Raw genomic sequence first — 17,119 nt, forward strand, 5'->3', positions numbered from 1 at the left:
TCTCTACAAGTAAATTATCAAACAACATAAGATTAGTTCAAGAATCCCATGCACCACAATAGTAAAGGCCAACCTTCTCATTTTCAGAAAAAAGTAGTGTTAATCTTTTAGTTCATACATATTATACCTAAGTAAGATAATTCAATTTTATCAAATATGGATGGAAAAGAGCAATGAGGGGAGATGATTGTTGCTTAGCCATTGCTTGTAGCAGTCTGGATTGAGATTGTTGTTGCTTCCTTTTGATCAACTGCTGAGATACTTGCTTCACATGAAGAGAAGAAGAATGTATAATGTGTCTTTTATATCTTAAAACAAGAAACTATCTTTACCTTTATCAAAAGCCTTTTATCTCTATGTTTGTAAGGATATCAGAAAACTACCATGTGATAAAACTGCTTGCATCTCACCCTTCCAAAGGCATGGCCATGATTTTGTTGATGATGGAGCCGTTAACAGTTTTGGTAAGAATTTTTCATGTCGCCAAAAGCATATGCGATATTAGTGGGATGAATTTTTCCGAGAGAGGATGTTCATGAGAGAAAAAAGTTGAGAATGAATCAAAGAAAACGTACTAGAGACTCTACAACTGAAGAAAACATGTTCCAAAGTTTTTAACCAATAGTTTCAAAAGTTACTAAAGACTCTGCAACTGAAGAAAATGTGTACCGAAGCCTTCAACTCCTTGCACAACGCACACTGCTCATTTTCAATTCCCGAACTACCAAAATCTGAGCAGTTTATCCTTTGTTTTGAGCCTCCCCCGCATAACAAACCGAACATGTAGTTGAGCCTCTCCCAATAGCATTATCGTTGTCCAAATTCCGAACAATGTCAAAAGATAATTGTGTATCCAATAACATGGAATAATATGCTTTACGACGAAAGTTGTGGTCACCATCTAGCAAAGGCAAAGGCAAAGGCAAATGCAAGATGAGATATGGTGAGTTGGAGAAACTATTAAAGGAAATGGGATCGAAAGCATTGTATATATATCTTTTTCTTGAGTGGTGGTGATTGTTTGTAGATACATACATACAAGAGTTATGCCTAGTTAATTGCCTTATAATTTAAATTGTACTTATTTAGCAAACAATGCAAAATAGGCTTGGGAAATTTCGCATTTTTTCGTTAGTGTTTCTCGTGTTAATTGATTTCTTATCGAGATATGTTATACTGAGCGCCAATTGTAAGCACAATTTTTTTGCTTAGTCCATCTGAGCTTTTTGTTTTGTTTTATATATTTATTTGTTACTATTATAATATCTTAAAAACTATTGTTGACGGCATTAATTTATAAATTACTTAAAAATCAAATATCGATTTGTTCCTTACTTCAAATAAATGAATATAATAACAAATTGAATTTTAATTTTTATGTAAATTATAAAATATGGGCATATGAATATGATATATTATGAGAATTAAGACAAAATAGGTCAAGTAAAAGAGAGGAGAAAAATGGTACTTAAAGTACTATTACTCTATTAGTAGATAGTAAGACCCACATTATTATTGATATTTAAAAAGTGGTATAAGTTGTAAATAACTTGATGTATTATAAGAGTAATAAATTGAGATAAATTTCCATAAATAGAAATGACCATATTTTTATAGGACAGACAAAAATGGAAAATGCACATATATTTATGGGACGGAGGGAGTATAATATTTCTTATATCGAGTAACTATATTTACTCCATCCGTCTCATGCTCGCACTTTTTTTTAGGTCATAAATTTCGGATTAATTTTTTCGTATAATTAAATTAATATTTTAATATAGGAACCTTTAATTAGCTAGAATATAATACTAATTAAATATCATAATTCTTAATTAAAATAGAAATAGTGTAATTAGTTTGGGACGCCTGAAAAAGTGCAAGTACATCACAAAATAATGATTTAGTGTATGCGCCTTCTTCTATTTTATTTCTATACATATAAGTTTCATAATTATATAACATTGTTTACATATACAATGAGTTGGCATATACGGATTATATATATTTAAACACATTATAAAGTCCGACAGCGTGGTTAGGAATGTTCGCCTATTAGATAAGCGGCGCCAAATAATTCTAACTGATCAATCATTCTTCATATTTAATATTTATTATTGATTGTTAATTCATCTTTATTTACAATTTAATTATTATACAATGTATATTAAATCACGTATTATGCCAATTTTCAATGTACTATAAAATAGAGCAAATTAGCGAGACTGAAAAGGTAAATTAAGATTTTATAAGTATTTAGTTTTAATTTAATCAAATAGTGCACTCCTTGTGGCGCCTTGTAGTTAGAGAGAATTTAATCAAATAGTTCACTCCTTGTGACCTTAAAGTTAAAAGAGAATTTTATCCATTGACAATTAGTACAATTGAAAATGATTGGTAAAACAAAGCTTAAGAAATAAGATGTTCCAACAAATAAGTGGCTAGATCATGTTCGCTTTAAATTTTCTAGTTATTGTTAGATGGGGCAATATAGGTCATATTTAAATGCTTCATTTAGCCATCTTGGTTATTCTTTTTCTCGTTTTTGATGCTAATCATATCCCTTTTCAACTATATTGTAAAAAGGAGATTGTAATGTCTATGGTATAAATACTATTTTGATATATTATGTGATGTGATATCGATATATTGATAAAAAAAAATAGACAAAGATATTGTTATATGGAGTATATTTTTATAATAATAAAATGTTTCAATCCAGATAAACAACAAAAATTAAAGCCCTTACAACAAGTAGTAAAACAATCAGCAACACGGCACTGTTGTTCTTTCGGTATACTGTGTTGATTTTGTATTGTTTGAATTGACACCACTTTCAGTGTACTCTATCTGCTAGTGCCTAATTTTAAGCACTTTTACACCAATTGAAAAAATATAGACCGGAGATCAAGAATACAACACGCTATCTATCAATCAAAACTATGCCATTCCAATCGAATACAACCCTTAACTAAAACTCAAGATTTAAACTATTATCCATGGATAAGTAGTTTATCCAAGTAGAACCCCTGTATTCAATAATAAACAAATATTAGCCACGTCTCAATCAAAAACTTTATACCTAATTTCCACTTGTAATAAATCGGAAAGTACTAGATACAATAATGCATGATCTAATTAATTCATTTAAGACTCACATAACTACGTGGCCCTCAAATCCAATACATGCATGCATGTTTCCCTAACAAACTATGCTCCAAAATGCGGCGGCGGCGGTGGCGGTGGCGGTGGCGGCCACCTGACCGCGCGTGTTCTGATTGATAGATACATCGGACCTTATTATGAATTTGGTAGCAATAAATAATAGACCGCCTTTATTAATTTACCTATATGAATAGTAAATGTGACATTAAATGAAATCTATTTAAATTACTCAGATTGGATTAATATTATTGTGCGACATCTTCCACTTATAATTTAGTCGCATTCAATGTCCATTTTTTTTGTCAAAGAGTAGCTTATTGAAAACTTGCGAATCTATATCCTACTAAAGTAATGTGAAAAACTAGCCCTTTGAGTACACTACACAGTTGACTTAATAAAGTGGTTAATTAAAACTAAGCAAAGTATATTAACATAGTTGACTTAAAATTTTGATAATATAATGAGGTGTAAATTACTACTACTAGTACTTTGGGGTGAAGATAATATCATTGTACTTACATCTTATTTGTTGTATTATCTGTTAAAAGTAGTATGTTTGATAAGACAGAATCAGATAATAGTCATTTATATTTATAAAATCTCATTCCTAGACTACCAAACATGCATTTGGTTTCATTTGACTAATAACGTGTTAAATTGAGGGTATACAAGTCTTTTTAACCAAAGTAATAACTTTTTCTTAGTATCACAAAATAAACTAATCATAAAATGTCAACTACAACAACTTATCATCCCTTTGTCATACTACAATACATATCAAGATAAATGCACACAATGCAAAAGGCTAATAGTAGTAGTATTTACAAACACAAGATCCTAAGAGTATTAGTTTTAACCCATTTTATAACTAAAAACTAAAGAGTGGTAACCTTAACCCCATTTGATGTAATTTCATCGGTTCTGATTTTAATAAATATAGAATCATTATTGGCTTGACAACATATTTGAAAATTCCGATTTTGAAAGGATAAATGACAATGCTAGTCCAAAATCGGTATTTTTAATCTATTTTAGCATTTCTTGCAAATTTTTAATACACCCCCCCCCTCCCAATTTTCTCCGATTTTGGGCCAAAATAGATGGTCAATTCAAAATTGTTAAAACCAAAATCAGAACGGTGGAACTAATAAACTAGTTCGGGTTAAAATAATCGAAATGAGTGTAATTTGAAAAATAAAATCGTAATAAAAGTGAGTGTAATTGGAAAATTGAACACTGATTCGATTCAGACTTAATAAAGGGATTACTCAATGAACAAGCAAAAAATATTAATTAAAGGGAGTTGACATAATATAGATAATATAGTATAAATTTATAACTTTCCTTTCGTTCCTCGTCAATTGAGTCATTTAATTTTTTTCATTTTGAGAAGTTCCAAAATATTTAAGTTATTTTTATTTTTTTAAAAAATTAATACTCTCTCACATTTTATTATGCCACTTACTTTATTCTCACTTCAAATAACACACAACATTTATTTCTTAATTTTCGTGTTAAAAAGAAGCGACTTAATTAACAAGGAACAGAGGGAGGGAGTACCGTATCTTATTTACTGGAGTAGTATTTATTTGTTCGCTTTTGAAAAAAAGATTATGGATAAAATATAAAATGTCTAAACTATCCTTGTTGTGTTTTGTTCATTTCATTAAGAGTGTTAAATTAAGGGCACCAAAGTCATTCAACCAACCTGTTAATTTGTTCCTACTCTATTAGTCGAATTTTTCGTAATGTCAAAACAAACGCGAATCAAAAATATCAACCGAAGCTTATCAAAATAAATGCACATGATGCTAGCAACTTTTACATTACCTTCAACCCATTTTATAACTGAAAATTAAGAGCGGTAACCTTAACCCATTAGATATACTCTCATCTAATCCAATTCCAACAAAAAAACATAACCGACTCAGCTTGTCAATATATTCAATAGTCCCGATTTTGAACCGTTAATCGACGGTTCTGGTTTAAAACTAGCATTTTAACCCGTTTTAGCCCTTTTCTATGTTTTCCTAATGTTTTATTCTCGAGTAAAGGTCAATTTTAGTACTCCCTCCGTCCCGCACTACTCGCACTTATTTCCTTTTTGGGCGTCCCAAGTTACTTGCACTCTTTCCATTTTTAGTAAAAAATTTCACCTACAGCCGTCATTTTTGACTTTCCTATACACTCATTCCTTAATCTCCGAGCCGAAAAGGAAATGAGCGAGTAGCCCGGGACGGAGGGAGTATTAAACATATGGCCAAAATACGAATTTGGTTAAAAACATTCACTTTTTGAAAGACAAGTCCATAACAAATGAAATTGTCAGAGTGGTCATTTTTTGACGATTCCGTCAAAAAACTAACGGTCACTGCTAATTACACAATGGCATGACCGTTGGTTTTTTATGGAACCGTAAAAAAAGGACCACTTTGTAAATACTTTCATTTATTATGAACCTGTTTTTCAAATAGTGAATGTTTTAAATAAAATTCGTATTTTAGTCATATATTTATGATAAAAATTGAAATTTACCCTTTATTCTCTCGAATTTTTGGCCAAAGCTCGATTCAAAATTATTGAAAACTGATAAACACTACTCCTACTGGTTCGAGTTATAATCATAAAAGTCAGTGTAGTTTGCAAACCGGAATCACCGGTCCGGTTCAATCTTACCACGAATCAAATTAACGGTTCAGATCTAACCACGGATTCGTGCCTTTACAGATTTACTGACAGTAAAAAGAGGATAAGGGAAAAATTAATCTTATCTGGTCGATCTGTTTATGTACAGTCCGCAATAATAATATTCAGTGTTGAGCCTCGCGCCTCTCTCTCTTCTTCTAGTCTCCAATAGCATCCATTTTCTCACCACAAACTCTCCATCTGCTCCCAAATCAAACCTCTTATGTCAAAAAACCAAGCACCTCTTCTCCAATCCTCGCTTCTCCTCCTTCTCCACCACTTGTTTTGAGCTATTTCTCAACAAATCACTGCCTCAGCCGCCGCAATAGCTGAGGATGAAGCGGGAGCATACCAATCACGACAACTTCTCCAGCAGCGGCAGCTGCAGCTCCTCCTCCAAGCCCCCGATGTGGCCGTGCGACGCCGACGACGAGCTCTTCGCCGTCCTCGGCTACAGCGTCAAGCCCTCAGACATGGCCGACGTCGCGCAAAAGATCGAACACCTGGAGCAGGTCATGTGCAGCGTTGAAAACGACGGCCTCTCTCAGCTCGCCTCCGACACCACTCACTACAACCCCTCCGATCTCTCCTCCTGGCTCGAATCCATGATTTCCGGCCTCAATCCTACTCCGGATTTCGATTCCGGCGTCAATAGAATGGTTGTGGACTCTGATTTCGGGTCGGATCTCACTGCCATACCGGGAAAAGCGGTCTACCCTAACCCTAGGGCGAAACCCCCATCTCCGGCGAAGAAATTGAAGCTTTCGCCGCAGGAGACTGAGTCGAGCGAGTCGATTGTGATGGTTGACTCGCAGGAGAACGGAATCAAGCTCGTTCACTCGCTGATGGCGTGCGCGGAGGCTGTGCAGAAGGAGAATTTCAAATTGGCGGAAGCGCTGGTGAAGAACATCGGTTTTCTAGCGGTATCGCAAGCCGGAGCGATGCGGAAGGTCGCGACCTATTTCGCTGAAGCTTTGGCGAGACGGATTTACGGATTGTATCCGGCGAATCCGGACTCCGGCTTCACCGATCTGCTCCAGATGCATTTCTACGAGACGTGCCCCTATCTGAAATTCGCGCATTTCTCTGCGAATCAAGCGATTTTGGAATCCTTCGCCGGTAGAGATTTAGTCCACGTTGTTGATTTCAGTATGAAGCAGGGGATGCAGTGGCCGCCGCTGCTCCAGGCGTTGGCGCTGAGGCCGGGTGGACCTCCGAGATTCCGGTTGACGGCGGTGGGGCCGCCGTCAACCGATAACACCGATCAATTGAAGGAAATCGGACGGAAATTAGGTCAATTAGCTAATTCAATCAACGTGGAGTTTGAATACAGAGGACTGGTAACGAATTCGCTAGCGGATCTGACCGCGGCGCTGGTGGGGAGACGAGAAGGCGAAACGGTAGCCGTAAACTCGATCTTCGACCTCCACCCGTTGCTAGCTCGGCCGGGGGCGATCGATACAGTTTTGCGAGTTGTGACAGAGGTGAAGCCGGAGATCTTCACGGTGGTGGAGCAGGAGGCGAATCACAACGGGAGCGTGTTCTCAGATCGGTTCACGGAGGCGCTGCATTACTACTCAACGCTGTTCGATTCACTGGAGAGCTGCGGGGGCGGTAGCGACGAGGATAGGGTGATGAGCGAGATCTACCTCGGGAGGCAGATATGCAATGTGGTGGCGTGCGAGGGCGCAGATCGGGTGGAGAGGCACGAGACGCTGGGGCAGTGGCGGAGGAGGCTGGGGGCGGCCGGGTTTGAGGCCGTGCACATTGGGTCGAACGCGCATAAGCAGGCGAGTGTGCTGCTCGAGCTTTTCGGAGGCGGGGACGGGTATAGGGTGGAGGAGAAGCATGGTTGTTTGATGCTTGGATGGCATACGAGGCCACTCTTTGCTACCTCTGCTTGGAGACTTGCTTCTTAGTTCTTAGTTTTCATTTCCATGGCTTTTTCATAAGTAGTACACCATCATTCTTCTTTCTTTTGCTTTCTAGTGCTCCTCTTCAATGGTTGATTCCAATCCAAGAGATGATGCTTTCATAATAATGCTTTGGATGTGTTTTTGTTCGATGTTTCTATTCGATTTCGTCACATTCGTGTTTCTTACTGTATTGTACGAAAGCCAAATAGCGAGACTTGTCGATGGACGATCAAGAATGTGCACTTTCCTTTCGAATTTCGAATGTGTGTGCATGGATTGATGACAGACTAAACAGGAGAACTCATCCAAAAGACTAGCCTGTTAGGAGAGAGAGCTCATTTAGTCTATATACAGACTAGTCTATTAGGAGTCTATTAGGAGAGAGAGCTCATTTAGTCTATATACCCCACATCAGTTGTTCTCACAGCCGATGTGGGAATTGAGTCCGTAACATTCGACCCTCCTTTAAGGGCCAACGTCCTCGTTGGTCACGGTCACGTTGGTCACGGCTGGTTCTTTGTCAGGCCACCACTCCGGGTTCTTGTTGGTCACGGCCACGTTGGTCATAGAGGATTCTTTGCCCGGCCACCACTCCGTGGGTCACCACTCCGAGCGGTCCCAAACGCGCTCGTTGGTCACGGTGAGTTCATTGCTCGGTCACCACTCCGAGCCGTTTGGGCTTTCAATGAAAGCACCAATTGATACAGACTAAATAGGAAAACTCATCCCAAAAGATTAGTCTGTTAGGAGAGAGAGCCCATTTAGTCTATATACCCCACATCGGTTGTGAGACAACTGATGTGGGAATTGAATCCGTAACAATTGACAAGAAATCCGTTACATGTTACACTGATATCGTTTAACAGTAAATTGTCAACTGATATAGTAACAAATTCTAACAATAAGTTGTCAGTCAGTTTTTGTTCGAATCCCTCCTTTTATTTTAATGAATTTTTTAATTGTCCGGTAACAAATATGATTCGATGAAAGAAAGTGAAGAAAAAATAAAATAAATGGAATCAATAGTTGTAATGAATTCTTGGATTGGATCTCAATCCAAATTTGGATCTAGCTACAAGGAAGAGGCTTTATTTTTAAATATCGAACGAAAAAATGGAAAACATAGTATTCCATAAAAATGGAATTCAAAATAATAATTCAAAAAGAGTTTCGTTTTTGAATGAAGTTACACGATCCAGTTCGTTTATTCTCGAAGGCTTGGTTGATAGGAATCGCGAGATGGCTAGATCTTAGAAATGAGGAAGCGGTTTCATTTTATATGCCTGTCACTTTCTCTTTGTTCCCTGTCACTTTCTCTTTGTTCCTGCTGTCTGTAATGATAGATGGCTATTGAACAGACAATTTACATTCACCTTAAATCTCCTCATGATCAAAGCAGTAGTTTCTAGATTATCATTTTATATCTCTAACCATATCCATATTGTATCAATCATGAAAGTTACACCAAATGTTAGCAAGTAGAATAGAACATACCACGTGTTTGCGACAAACCCCTGCTTCTGTTGTCTTTGTATCATTACGAAACAGTCCTCCAACAAACGTTCGGCCAAACTTCAATATTTAGTACAACCATTGGCTAACCTAAATGAGAAACTTAGATGCTTAACCCTAGCTAAAATTATTTTTTTTAGAGTTTTCAATATTTTTAATGATTTTTTTTTGTAAAATTGTTATAGAAAAGCATCTATTGCTATTTGCTAAATTTCTTTAAAATATTAAAATTGTGAAAAACATTATTTTTATTAGGAGTATTTTTTTCTACATTCGCCCCTAAAATTGGTTATGGTGCTCTATCGTGCATCTTTTGCTACATTCATATTTAATTATTCCAAAGCTATGATTGAGTAGAGGGAATAAAATCTAACCAAATTACATCCATCATGTGCTTGCTTAATCATTTCTTCATTATGGTTGTTGCAATTGAATAAATTAATTCCCAAAACCGTTTAGACTTTAGATTGTGTAACTCAACAAAAGATTAGTACTCCAAAAACAGTCATCGTTGCCGGCACAATTATATTTAACAACGCAACTTTTCAACACTTCACTTATTGGCGATTCGCCACTAGCCAGCTCATTTCTTTAGATTTAATAATTGCTAATTGTGAAAGTTACGTGGGATTGATAATGACATGTTCACAATAAAGTTTTTTGAAAAGATTAAAGATACTTTCTCATTTTTTGAAATGACATTCTTTTACCATAGTTCACATTACACTATTAAAGTGCCAATAATTCTTTAATAAAAAATTAATATTACTAAAGAATCCATAAGTTATGGCAAACATTGAAATTATGCCTATGGTGTGCATGCACAATTATTAAATGCAAAATTGACAAAGACAATTTAAAGACAATGGGGCAAAATTTTCAACACCCACAATAGTTGTTTCGACATATATTTGATGGAGTGGGGAATTAGAAAGGAAAATTAGATGGGAAGTCCAAATCACTTTTTTCAACAAAACACCGCCGTCTTCCACTCAAAAGAATGTCCCTTTTGCATTAGAATTATATTCCATTTCCATCTCATATTATTCTATCTTAATCTAAGAAATATGAATATTGACCACTTTTTTTCTCATTCTTCCTTCTTTCTTGCACTACTCAATTAATTGCTCATAATCATTTGAAGTTTTTATTGAATGCAACGTAATCATCATACGATCATAATGACCAAATCAATAACTACAACTTAGTTTTTAAAGAGTTCCAATATCAAACAATTTCTCACAAATGGAATATTTCCAAGTTACTTGAAACCCACGCACTATTAACAGTGACACATTTGAATCCAACAAGTCCATATTCTCAATCTTGCTTAACTTGGGCTTAGTAATGATTATAATCTTTTTCAATGTTGTACATAGAAGAAGCCCAATATAATCAAGAAATAAAGTTCATACTCCTATTATTGAAAGGGTGTGTATTGACTCTTTAAGGCATGTTATTCTTATATTGATGGAAAATCCTGAAGTTTCGTTATTTTTTTTACCAATCCAGTGACTTTTGAAAATAGTTGATCATATTATAACTTTAATATTTATCTTATTTTTCACATTGATTTGAATTTGGAGGAAATTGTACGATGCAGAAGCCAAAATCCATTATGTAGACTAATAATATCACTAACAAAAGTCATACTCCTCGCTAGCATTTACCAGCTTTCAAGTCATACAATTTCTCCCATTTTCAAATCCGAAAATGATCAAAATTGACCAAATTTCGTGATTTTTTCCAATAATTTGCCATACATAAGAGCATCAGCAATGGCGCCCGTCCCGGTGGAATTCTGACCGACGTGCCGGAATTCTGCGGCGGACGTCCGCCATTGTGCATGGTAGGCACGGATACAGAATTCCGCCAAGGACACCGCAGTTCAACGGCGTTTATGCGGAATTCCGTCGCGACGCCGCGCGGACGTCCGCCATTGCGTTGACTCCCACGGACGTCCACACGGAATTCCCGTTTATTGCATTAAATATTTTTTTTAAAATTTCTATATATACGTCCTGTTGAACTTCATTTCATTTACACCACTTGTATTAACGGGGACGGCGACGGGGAATCCGAGGAGTGAGAAGCCGGTTTTTATTTTAATAATGTAATTTTTTTTAGTAATTATGTATTTTTTTTTATAATGAAGTAGGTTTTTTTTAAAATAAAGTGGTTGCATTTTCTCGGTATTCGTGTCTACTATTTAATTCCGTAAATTTCTTACTTCCGAAAATTGTTGAATTTGTAAATTTGTGAATTTTTTTAATTGTGGAAAGTCCTTCGGGATGTCCGCCACTGTGTAGTGGGAATTCCTTATGACGTGGCAGTGCAGTGGAAAGTCCGTATGACGTGACAGGATGTGTTTTTGAGAATTCCACTGAAAATTCCGACGGAAATTTCGCACCACTGCTGATGCTCTAATACCCCCATTTAATAGAAGTACTAGTTTTGATTGTAAATTTGAACTCATGTATAAATAGCGTTTTCATTTGTAAAGTAGTGCTTTTAGCATAGTCTCTGTTTTGTTCCAAAACCCAATCTTGAAATCCTCAAATCTCACCCAATCAATTCAAAACCAGCCACGATATCAAAATCCGGCGATTCCTCAAGGTAATCACCAACTCTATTATCAAATACATTTCACAAACAATGATTTTATCGATCGAGAGAATGAAATCATTCCGCAACTGCAGTCAAATTTGAAGCAGACGATGCTCTCCTTAGCCGCTTTCCCTTGCCATCTCCTCCCCCCTCCCCAACACCGATCCCTAACCCTAATCAGATGCAATCCAGACAACGGCACCGACCTCAGCCCACCGCAGCAAATCCGGCCGCCGGAATCAGTAGAAATCCGATTCAAACGCGGCTCGAGACGGAGGCGAAGGCAGGAGGAGGACGGCGGCGGCGGTGAAGTTAAAAAAGCGGTTGAAAAGCAGCCCAAGGATTGGGATTCGATGAGCTTGAATGAGAAGGCGATGGAGCTGTACGTCGGCGAAAAAGGTCTGCTGTTTTGGCTCAACAAATTTGCTTATGCTTCCATATTCATCGTCATTGGTGGATGGATTCTGTTCCGATTTGTGGGGCCCTCTTTGAACTTGTACCAGCTCGATGCTCCTCCATTGCCCCCCTCTGCAATGCTGAAGTCATAATTCATAGGTTAGGTTATGTTACTATTGTTGTATTCATAGTTATTTTGTTTATATCGATGTGAGATATTATTATGTCTATTTGTTTCGTTTGCTATGTCTTGCCATTAGGAAAATTGCCGAAAAAACGACTATTTTGATCAATTCCTTGTCAATCGCGCAATTTTAAAAAATGACCGATGTATTGAAATCTTGACAATGTGTCTTCATTTTTTGAGGAATAGTTTGGCTTGAGCAATTTTTCTTGCTTTGTAAGCCTATCATTGGATATTTTGCAATGTTGATGTCACAATTCATAGGTTAGGTTATGTCATATTGTTGTATACTTGTATTTATAGTTGTTTAGTTCTTTGTGGATGTTGGTGTGGGGATGTATTCATATTAAAACCATATCTTTTGTCAAAACATCAGACCATGTACATTTTATGCCGTTTAATGTAGTACTACATTTTAAGTACTATAATGTACGATCCCATATAATGTAAAATATATAAATTATGTACATTATTAAAAAATAGTACATTATATTTCAATAAAATGTACATTACTAGTGTATCTAATGTACATTATTGATGTTTTACATGTAAGATTGGGTTTGACATTAACACACCCCGGCTATGTGAGAGACTCCTATTTGCTATATCTATTAGTTTCGTTTGCCGAAATGCCTGAAAAAACGGCTATTTTGATCAATTTATGGTAAATCATGTAATTTCAAACATAACTGATTATATTGTAATTTTGACATGGGTCTTCATTTTTTATGAATAGAGTGCGTCTTCAGCAATTTTTCTTGCTTTGTCTATCCTCACGTATCCTGGTAGAAAAATTTCCCAAAGACTAAAAAAATGAGAAAATTGGCAAGGTTATGATATAATCGACTATTTTTAAGAGTTGCGTTATTGATTAGAAGTTAACAAACTTGGTGGTTTTTTTTTTTTGATAATTTGTCTTAATATAAATAGAATTGTATAAATGATGATCATATTCTACATTTAGAAAATGAAATGAATGAATGGTGGAAAGTATAGGGAGAGAAGCAATGGACAGAAAATAATGTTTGGAGAGGAAATGGAGGGGAAACATGTATGTATATAATGAAAGGATGGAGGTGGGATTGTGATTGAAAGGAGAGAAAAAGGTGGTTATTGATAAGCGTAATGTATAGAATAGGTAATGGTCTTTGGCCGTTGTTTGCATAGGGTCTCCTTGAATATCTGCAGTGATCTTGAGGAGGTCTTTTCCTATCCCTTCCGACACACTTGTTTCGAAAACAAGGAGAAGAAGAAGAAGAAGCCGAGGAAAGGAGGAGGATCGCGAGGGAAACCGACCGGTTCAAGCAAGGGCGGCATCGTTGAAGCCAGGCTCGTCAGCCTCATGGACGTTTTGGGACTCATCCGCATCAGGGTGCGCCGCGGCATCAACCTGGCTGTCCGCGACACCCTCAGCAGCGACCCCTACTGCGTCGTCTCCTGCTCCAACCAGAAGGTGAAGACCAAGGTCGTCAGGGGCAACTGCAATCCCATCTGGAACGAGGAGCTCACTATCTACATCAAGGATTTCGATTCTCCCATTGTGCTGGTATGTACGTTCAGTGCAGTGTTCTTGCATTCTCGAGATAAAAAGATTGTCGTTGTAATAATTAATAAGCAACCCGTGTGTGTGCAGAATGTGTACGATAAGGACACGTTCACGGTGGACGACAGCATGGGATGCGCGCACATAGACATAGAGCCGCTGATAAAGTGTCTGAAGATGGGGCTGTCGAGCCTCCCCGACGGGACGAAGGTGGAGAGGGTGCACCCTACGAAGGAGAACTGCCTGGCCGAGGAGAGCACGATTGTGTGGAACAAAGGCGGGAAGATGACACAAGACATGATCCTCAGACTCAACGAGGTCGAATGCGGCAAAGTCCAACTACAGATTGAATGGATCGAGATTCCTGGCTGCAAAGGCCTCCATGCCTAATCCAATATCACTATTTTAGCTTATTACATAATTTCCAGTTTTTTCCTCACATTTTCCACACAAGTGCATATGATTAATATATAATGTCTAATTTACAATTCTGATATTCACACTGTACACTGTTCTTTGTTTGTTCAATGACTTCTCAAGCTTCGAAAAGACAGATCTTCTCCACATAAGGGGAGACTAGTGTGTTATAGTAGTTCACCAAATAATAAACAACTTCCATTGTATTTATCCAATCAATAATTTGGCAATTAGAAAACCAAAGTTTGCTATCTAAACCCATTAAATTAATCATCAGCCACGTCATAAGAGCATCAACATCATCGGGCTCAAGGGAGTATTGAGCACACATGATTGTGCTCACACACCATTGCCGCAGCCTGAGCATGTGATGATTGTGCTCTAATAAATTTCAATTCGAAAATGTTGAGGACAAACCCATCCTACATTGGGAGTATGAGGAAAGTTGGAAGGTGTATATAATTCATGTCCAACCCCAATCAATTTGAGGCTTTTTGGGAGTGATCTAGAAACAAATTCTTGCGGGCTTGAACTCACGAATAACTTGAATATGAAACCACTTAAACCAGTGACGAAGCCAGAAATATTTTTTTGGGGGGTCCAAATATTTTTATTGATGACTAAATACCATAAAAAATACTATTTTTTCATTTATTTAATGATTAAATCTTACAATGATTACTTTTAATTTTCTGCGAATCTTGAATAAGAGAACTTTGAGATTGAAATTGAATGATCATTATAAAGAAATGAATAAAGATTATGGATTATATTCTTAGACTAAAAGTTGTTAGTATAAAATATTTTCATATTTAAGGAATATTATAGAAGTCTAAGAATATTTAATTTATCAACTATGAAATTAAATTTTAAAATAATCAAATGTTGCAAAGTCACAAATAATAAGCATTAAAATTAAATTAATTAGTAGATGTGGATGTGTAAAAAAATAAGAATTTTATGAATGATAAAAATTATAAGTAAAAAGGTTTTGCAAAGTGGCTAACATTAATATTTTTAAAATGAACAGAATATATAAATGGAAGACATTGAAATAGAATAGCTTAAGTGGTGTGTATAAAAAAAATTAAGTGAAGAAAATATATCTATTGTTCTATGGGAGATTCGATCACAATACCTCAAGGATGAGAGGAGGGTCCATTGACCAACTGCGCCAAGAAAGTATTAGTGTAATGCTAAAGCATATATATATATATAATAAAAGTTCCCATGGCTGGGGGGCCCAGTGGCCCCCCAGGCCCCAGTGTGGCTTCGTCCCTGACTTAAACCAATTTCATATCAAGGTGATCAACTAATACCACTATATTCCAAATTAATGCCCTGCTGAAATTATGTAAAAAAAATTAATTATGTAATTTTCGTTATTTTATTTTAAATTAATCAATGCCATATCAAGGAGTATTTATTTTGTGTATTGGCAAACCAATTTAATTGTTATTATTATTATAAAAGCTAAGAAATTAGAGATATAAACCTCAATTTTTAATGCTAAAAATTGTGAATAATGCTCAAGATCTTAGTAATTTAAACAACTATTAGACGAAGTGGAATGAATAAAACTGCAGCCGAATTCTACTAATTAAGTCATACTAGTATAAATTGACATAAATTTGTGTCAATACCCTTCCTCAAAAAATATTAAACATGTTAGAATTTTTTTGATCAAGTTGGATCAGCCTATCCATAGCTGGGTCAGTCAATTATTTTTGTTTCGATTATTAATAGAAATCAATTAGTAGTAAGTAAGACTTTGTATAGTTTAAGTCCAAAAAAATACTAATAAACTGGATGATCTAGCTAGATTAAGAAAATGCACAAACTTGATAGTTTATATAAATATATGAAAGTTTGATTTGAGGAAGCAACAAACAGGGCAGACACTCACATAGATTACAACACACACCATAACTACATAGACAATCGAACAAGAGATAAGATGATACTCGACAGAGCATTTATTAATTGAGTGTCGAGCATTTATTAATTGAGATGGTGAGTCTCGATATCTTTGGTGACGTGGAGGCAGAACTCCATGAGCGTGTGAGGATCAGCAGTATCATCCTTCACCTTCTCGTACTCGATGGTCCACGTCACCAGGTTGTCTTCCCCTTTCGTGTCCACGTGGACCGTCAGCTTTATCTCCTTGTAATGCTCCATCAGATCCCCTTCTATCACTTTGAACGTCACCGACTTGTTCTCCTCATCTATGGCTTCGATTATCTCCTTCGCCACCCTCTTCTTCCCATCTACACACGCGAACTCACTTTTTTCACTATAGTGTTCTCACATAGTACTAACAATAAAAACCACATGCGAAAACACACACACACACATAACATGTGGGACTAAAAGGAGTAAATGTTGGTAAAATGTAAGAAAATAGGTTCACCGAGAGCCTCTACCGATATTTTTTTCTGCGTACCGTGGAAGTAGTTCCAGACGATGACGGATCCGACTTTGCCCCATTCGCCGTCATGCAAATCACATGTTTGGATCTTGTCTGGGCAAATGCCTGAGATCTGATGTGGTTTCTCTCTGAACAATTCATGGAACACATCTCCATCAGATTTTATGTTAATCTTATCAACCAACTTCCCACTAAGCCCAGCCATATTCTCTCTCTTTTTCTAAATATGAAATATCACAAATATGCAAGTTTTGATGTGATTATGA

At 36.5% G+C, this 17,119-nt stretch overlaps 4 protein-coding genes across 4 annotated transcripts; 3 read left to right on the forward strand and 1 right to left on the reverse strand.

Annotated features, from left to right (window-relative positions):
• Window positions 1–5,972: 5,972 nt before the first annotated feature.
• Window positions 5,973–7,891, forward strand: LOC121780362 (DELLA protein GAI1-like). The gene has a single exon (XM_042177951.1). It carries the CDS (start codon window positions 6,186–6,188, stop codon window positions 7,767–7,769), a length of 1,584 nt encoding a protein of 527 aa, XP_042033885.1. The 5' UTR covers window positions 5,973–6,185; the 3' UTR covers window positions 7,770–7,891.
• Window positions 7,892–11,995: 4,104 nt separating this feature from the next.
• LOC121778769 lies at window positions 11,996–12,651 on the forward strand. The gene has a single exon (XM_042176175.1). The coding sequence runs from the start codon at window positions 11,996–11,998 to the stop codon at window positions 12,431–12,433; it is 438 nt and encodes a 145-aa protein (XP_042032109.1). The 3' UTR covers window positions 12,434–12,651.
• A 347-nt stretch (window positions 12,652–12,998) lies between these two features.
• LOC121778768 (protein C2-DOMAIN ABA-RELATED 7-like) lies at window positions 12,999–14,531 on the forward strand. The gene is made up of 2 exons (XM_042176174.1): window positions 12,999–14,011; window positions 14,099–14,531. Exons 1-2 carry the CDS (start codon window positions 13,607–13,609, stop codon window positions 14,396–14,398), a joined length of 705 nt encoding a protein of 234 aa, XP_042032108.1. The 5' UTR covers window positions 12,999–13,606; the 3' UTR covers window positions 14,399–14,531.
• Window positions 14,532–16,257: 1,726 nt separating this feature from the next.
• Window positions 16,258–17,119, reverse strand: LOC121778724 (kirola-like). Its single transcript, XM_042176130.1, has 2 exons — window positions 16,869–17,119; window positions 16,258–16,692 (listed from the first exon to the last, which is right to left on the reverse strand). The coding sequence occupies exons 1-2, from the start codon at window positions 17,056–17,058 to the stop codon at window positions 16,427–16,429; spliced, it is 456 nt and encodes a 151-aa protein (XP_042032064.1). The 5' UTR covers window positions 17,059–17,119; the 3' UTR covers window positions 16,258–16,426.

The sequence above is a fragment of the Salvia splendens genome, chromosome 19 (assembly GCF_004379255.2).
Source record: "Salvia splendens isolate huo1 chromosome 19, SspV2, whole genome shotgun sequence".
Classification (NCBI taxonomy): domain Eukaryota; kingdom Viridiplantae; phylum Streptophyta; class Magnoliopsida; order Lamiales; family Lamiaceae; genus Salvia; species Salvia splendens.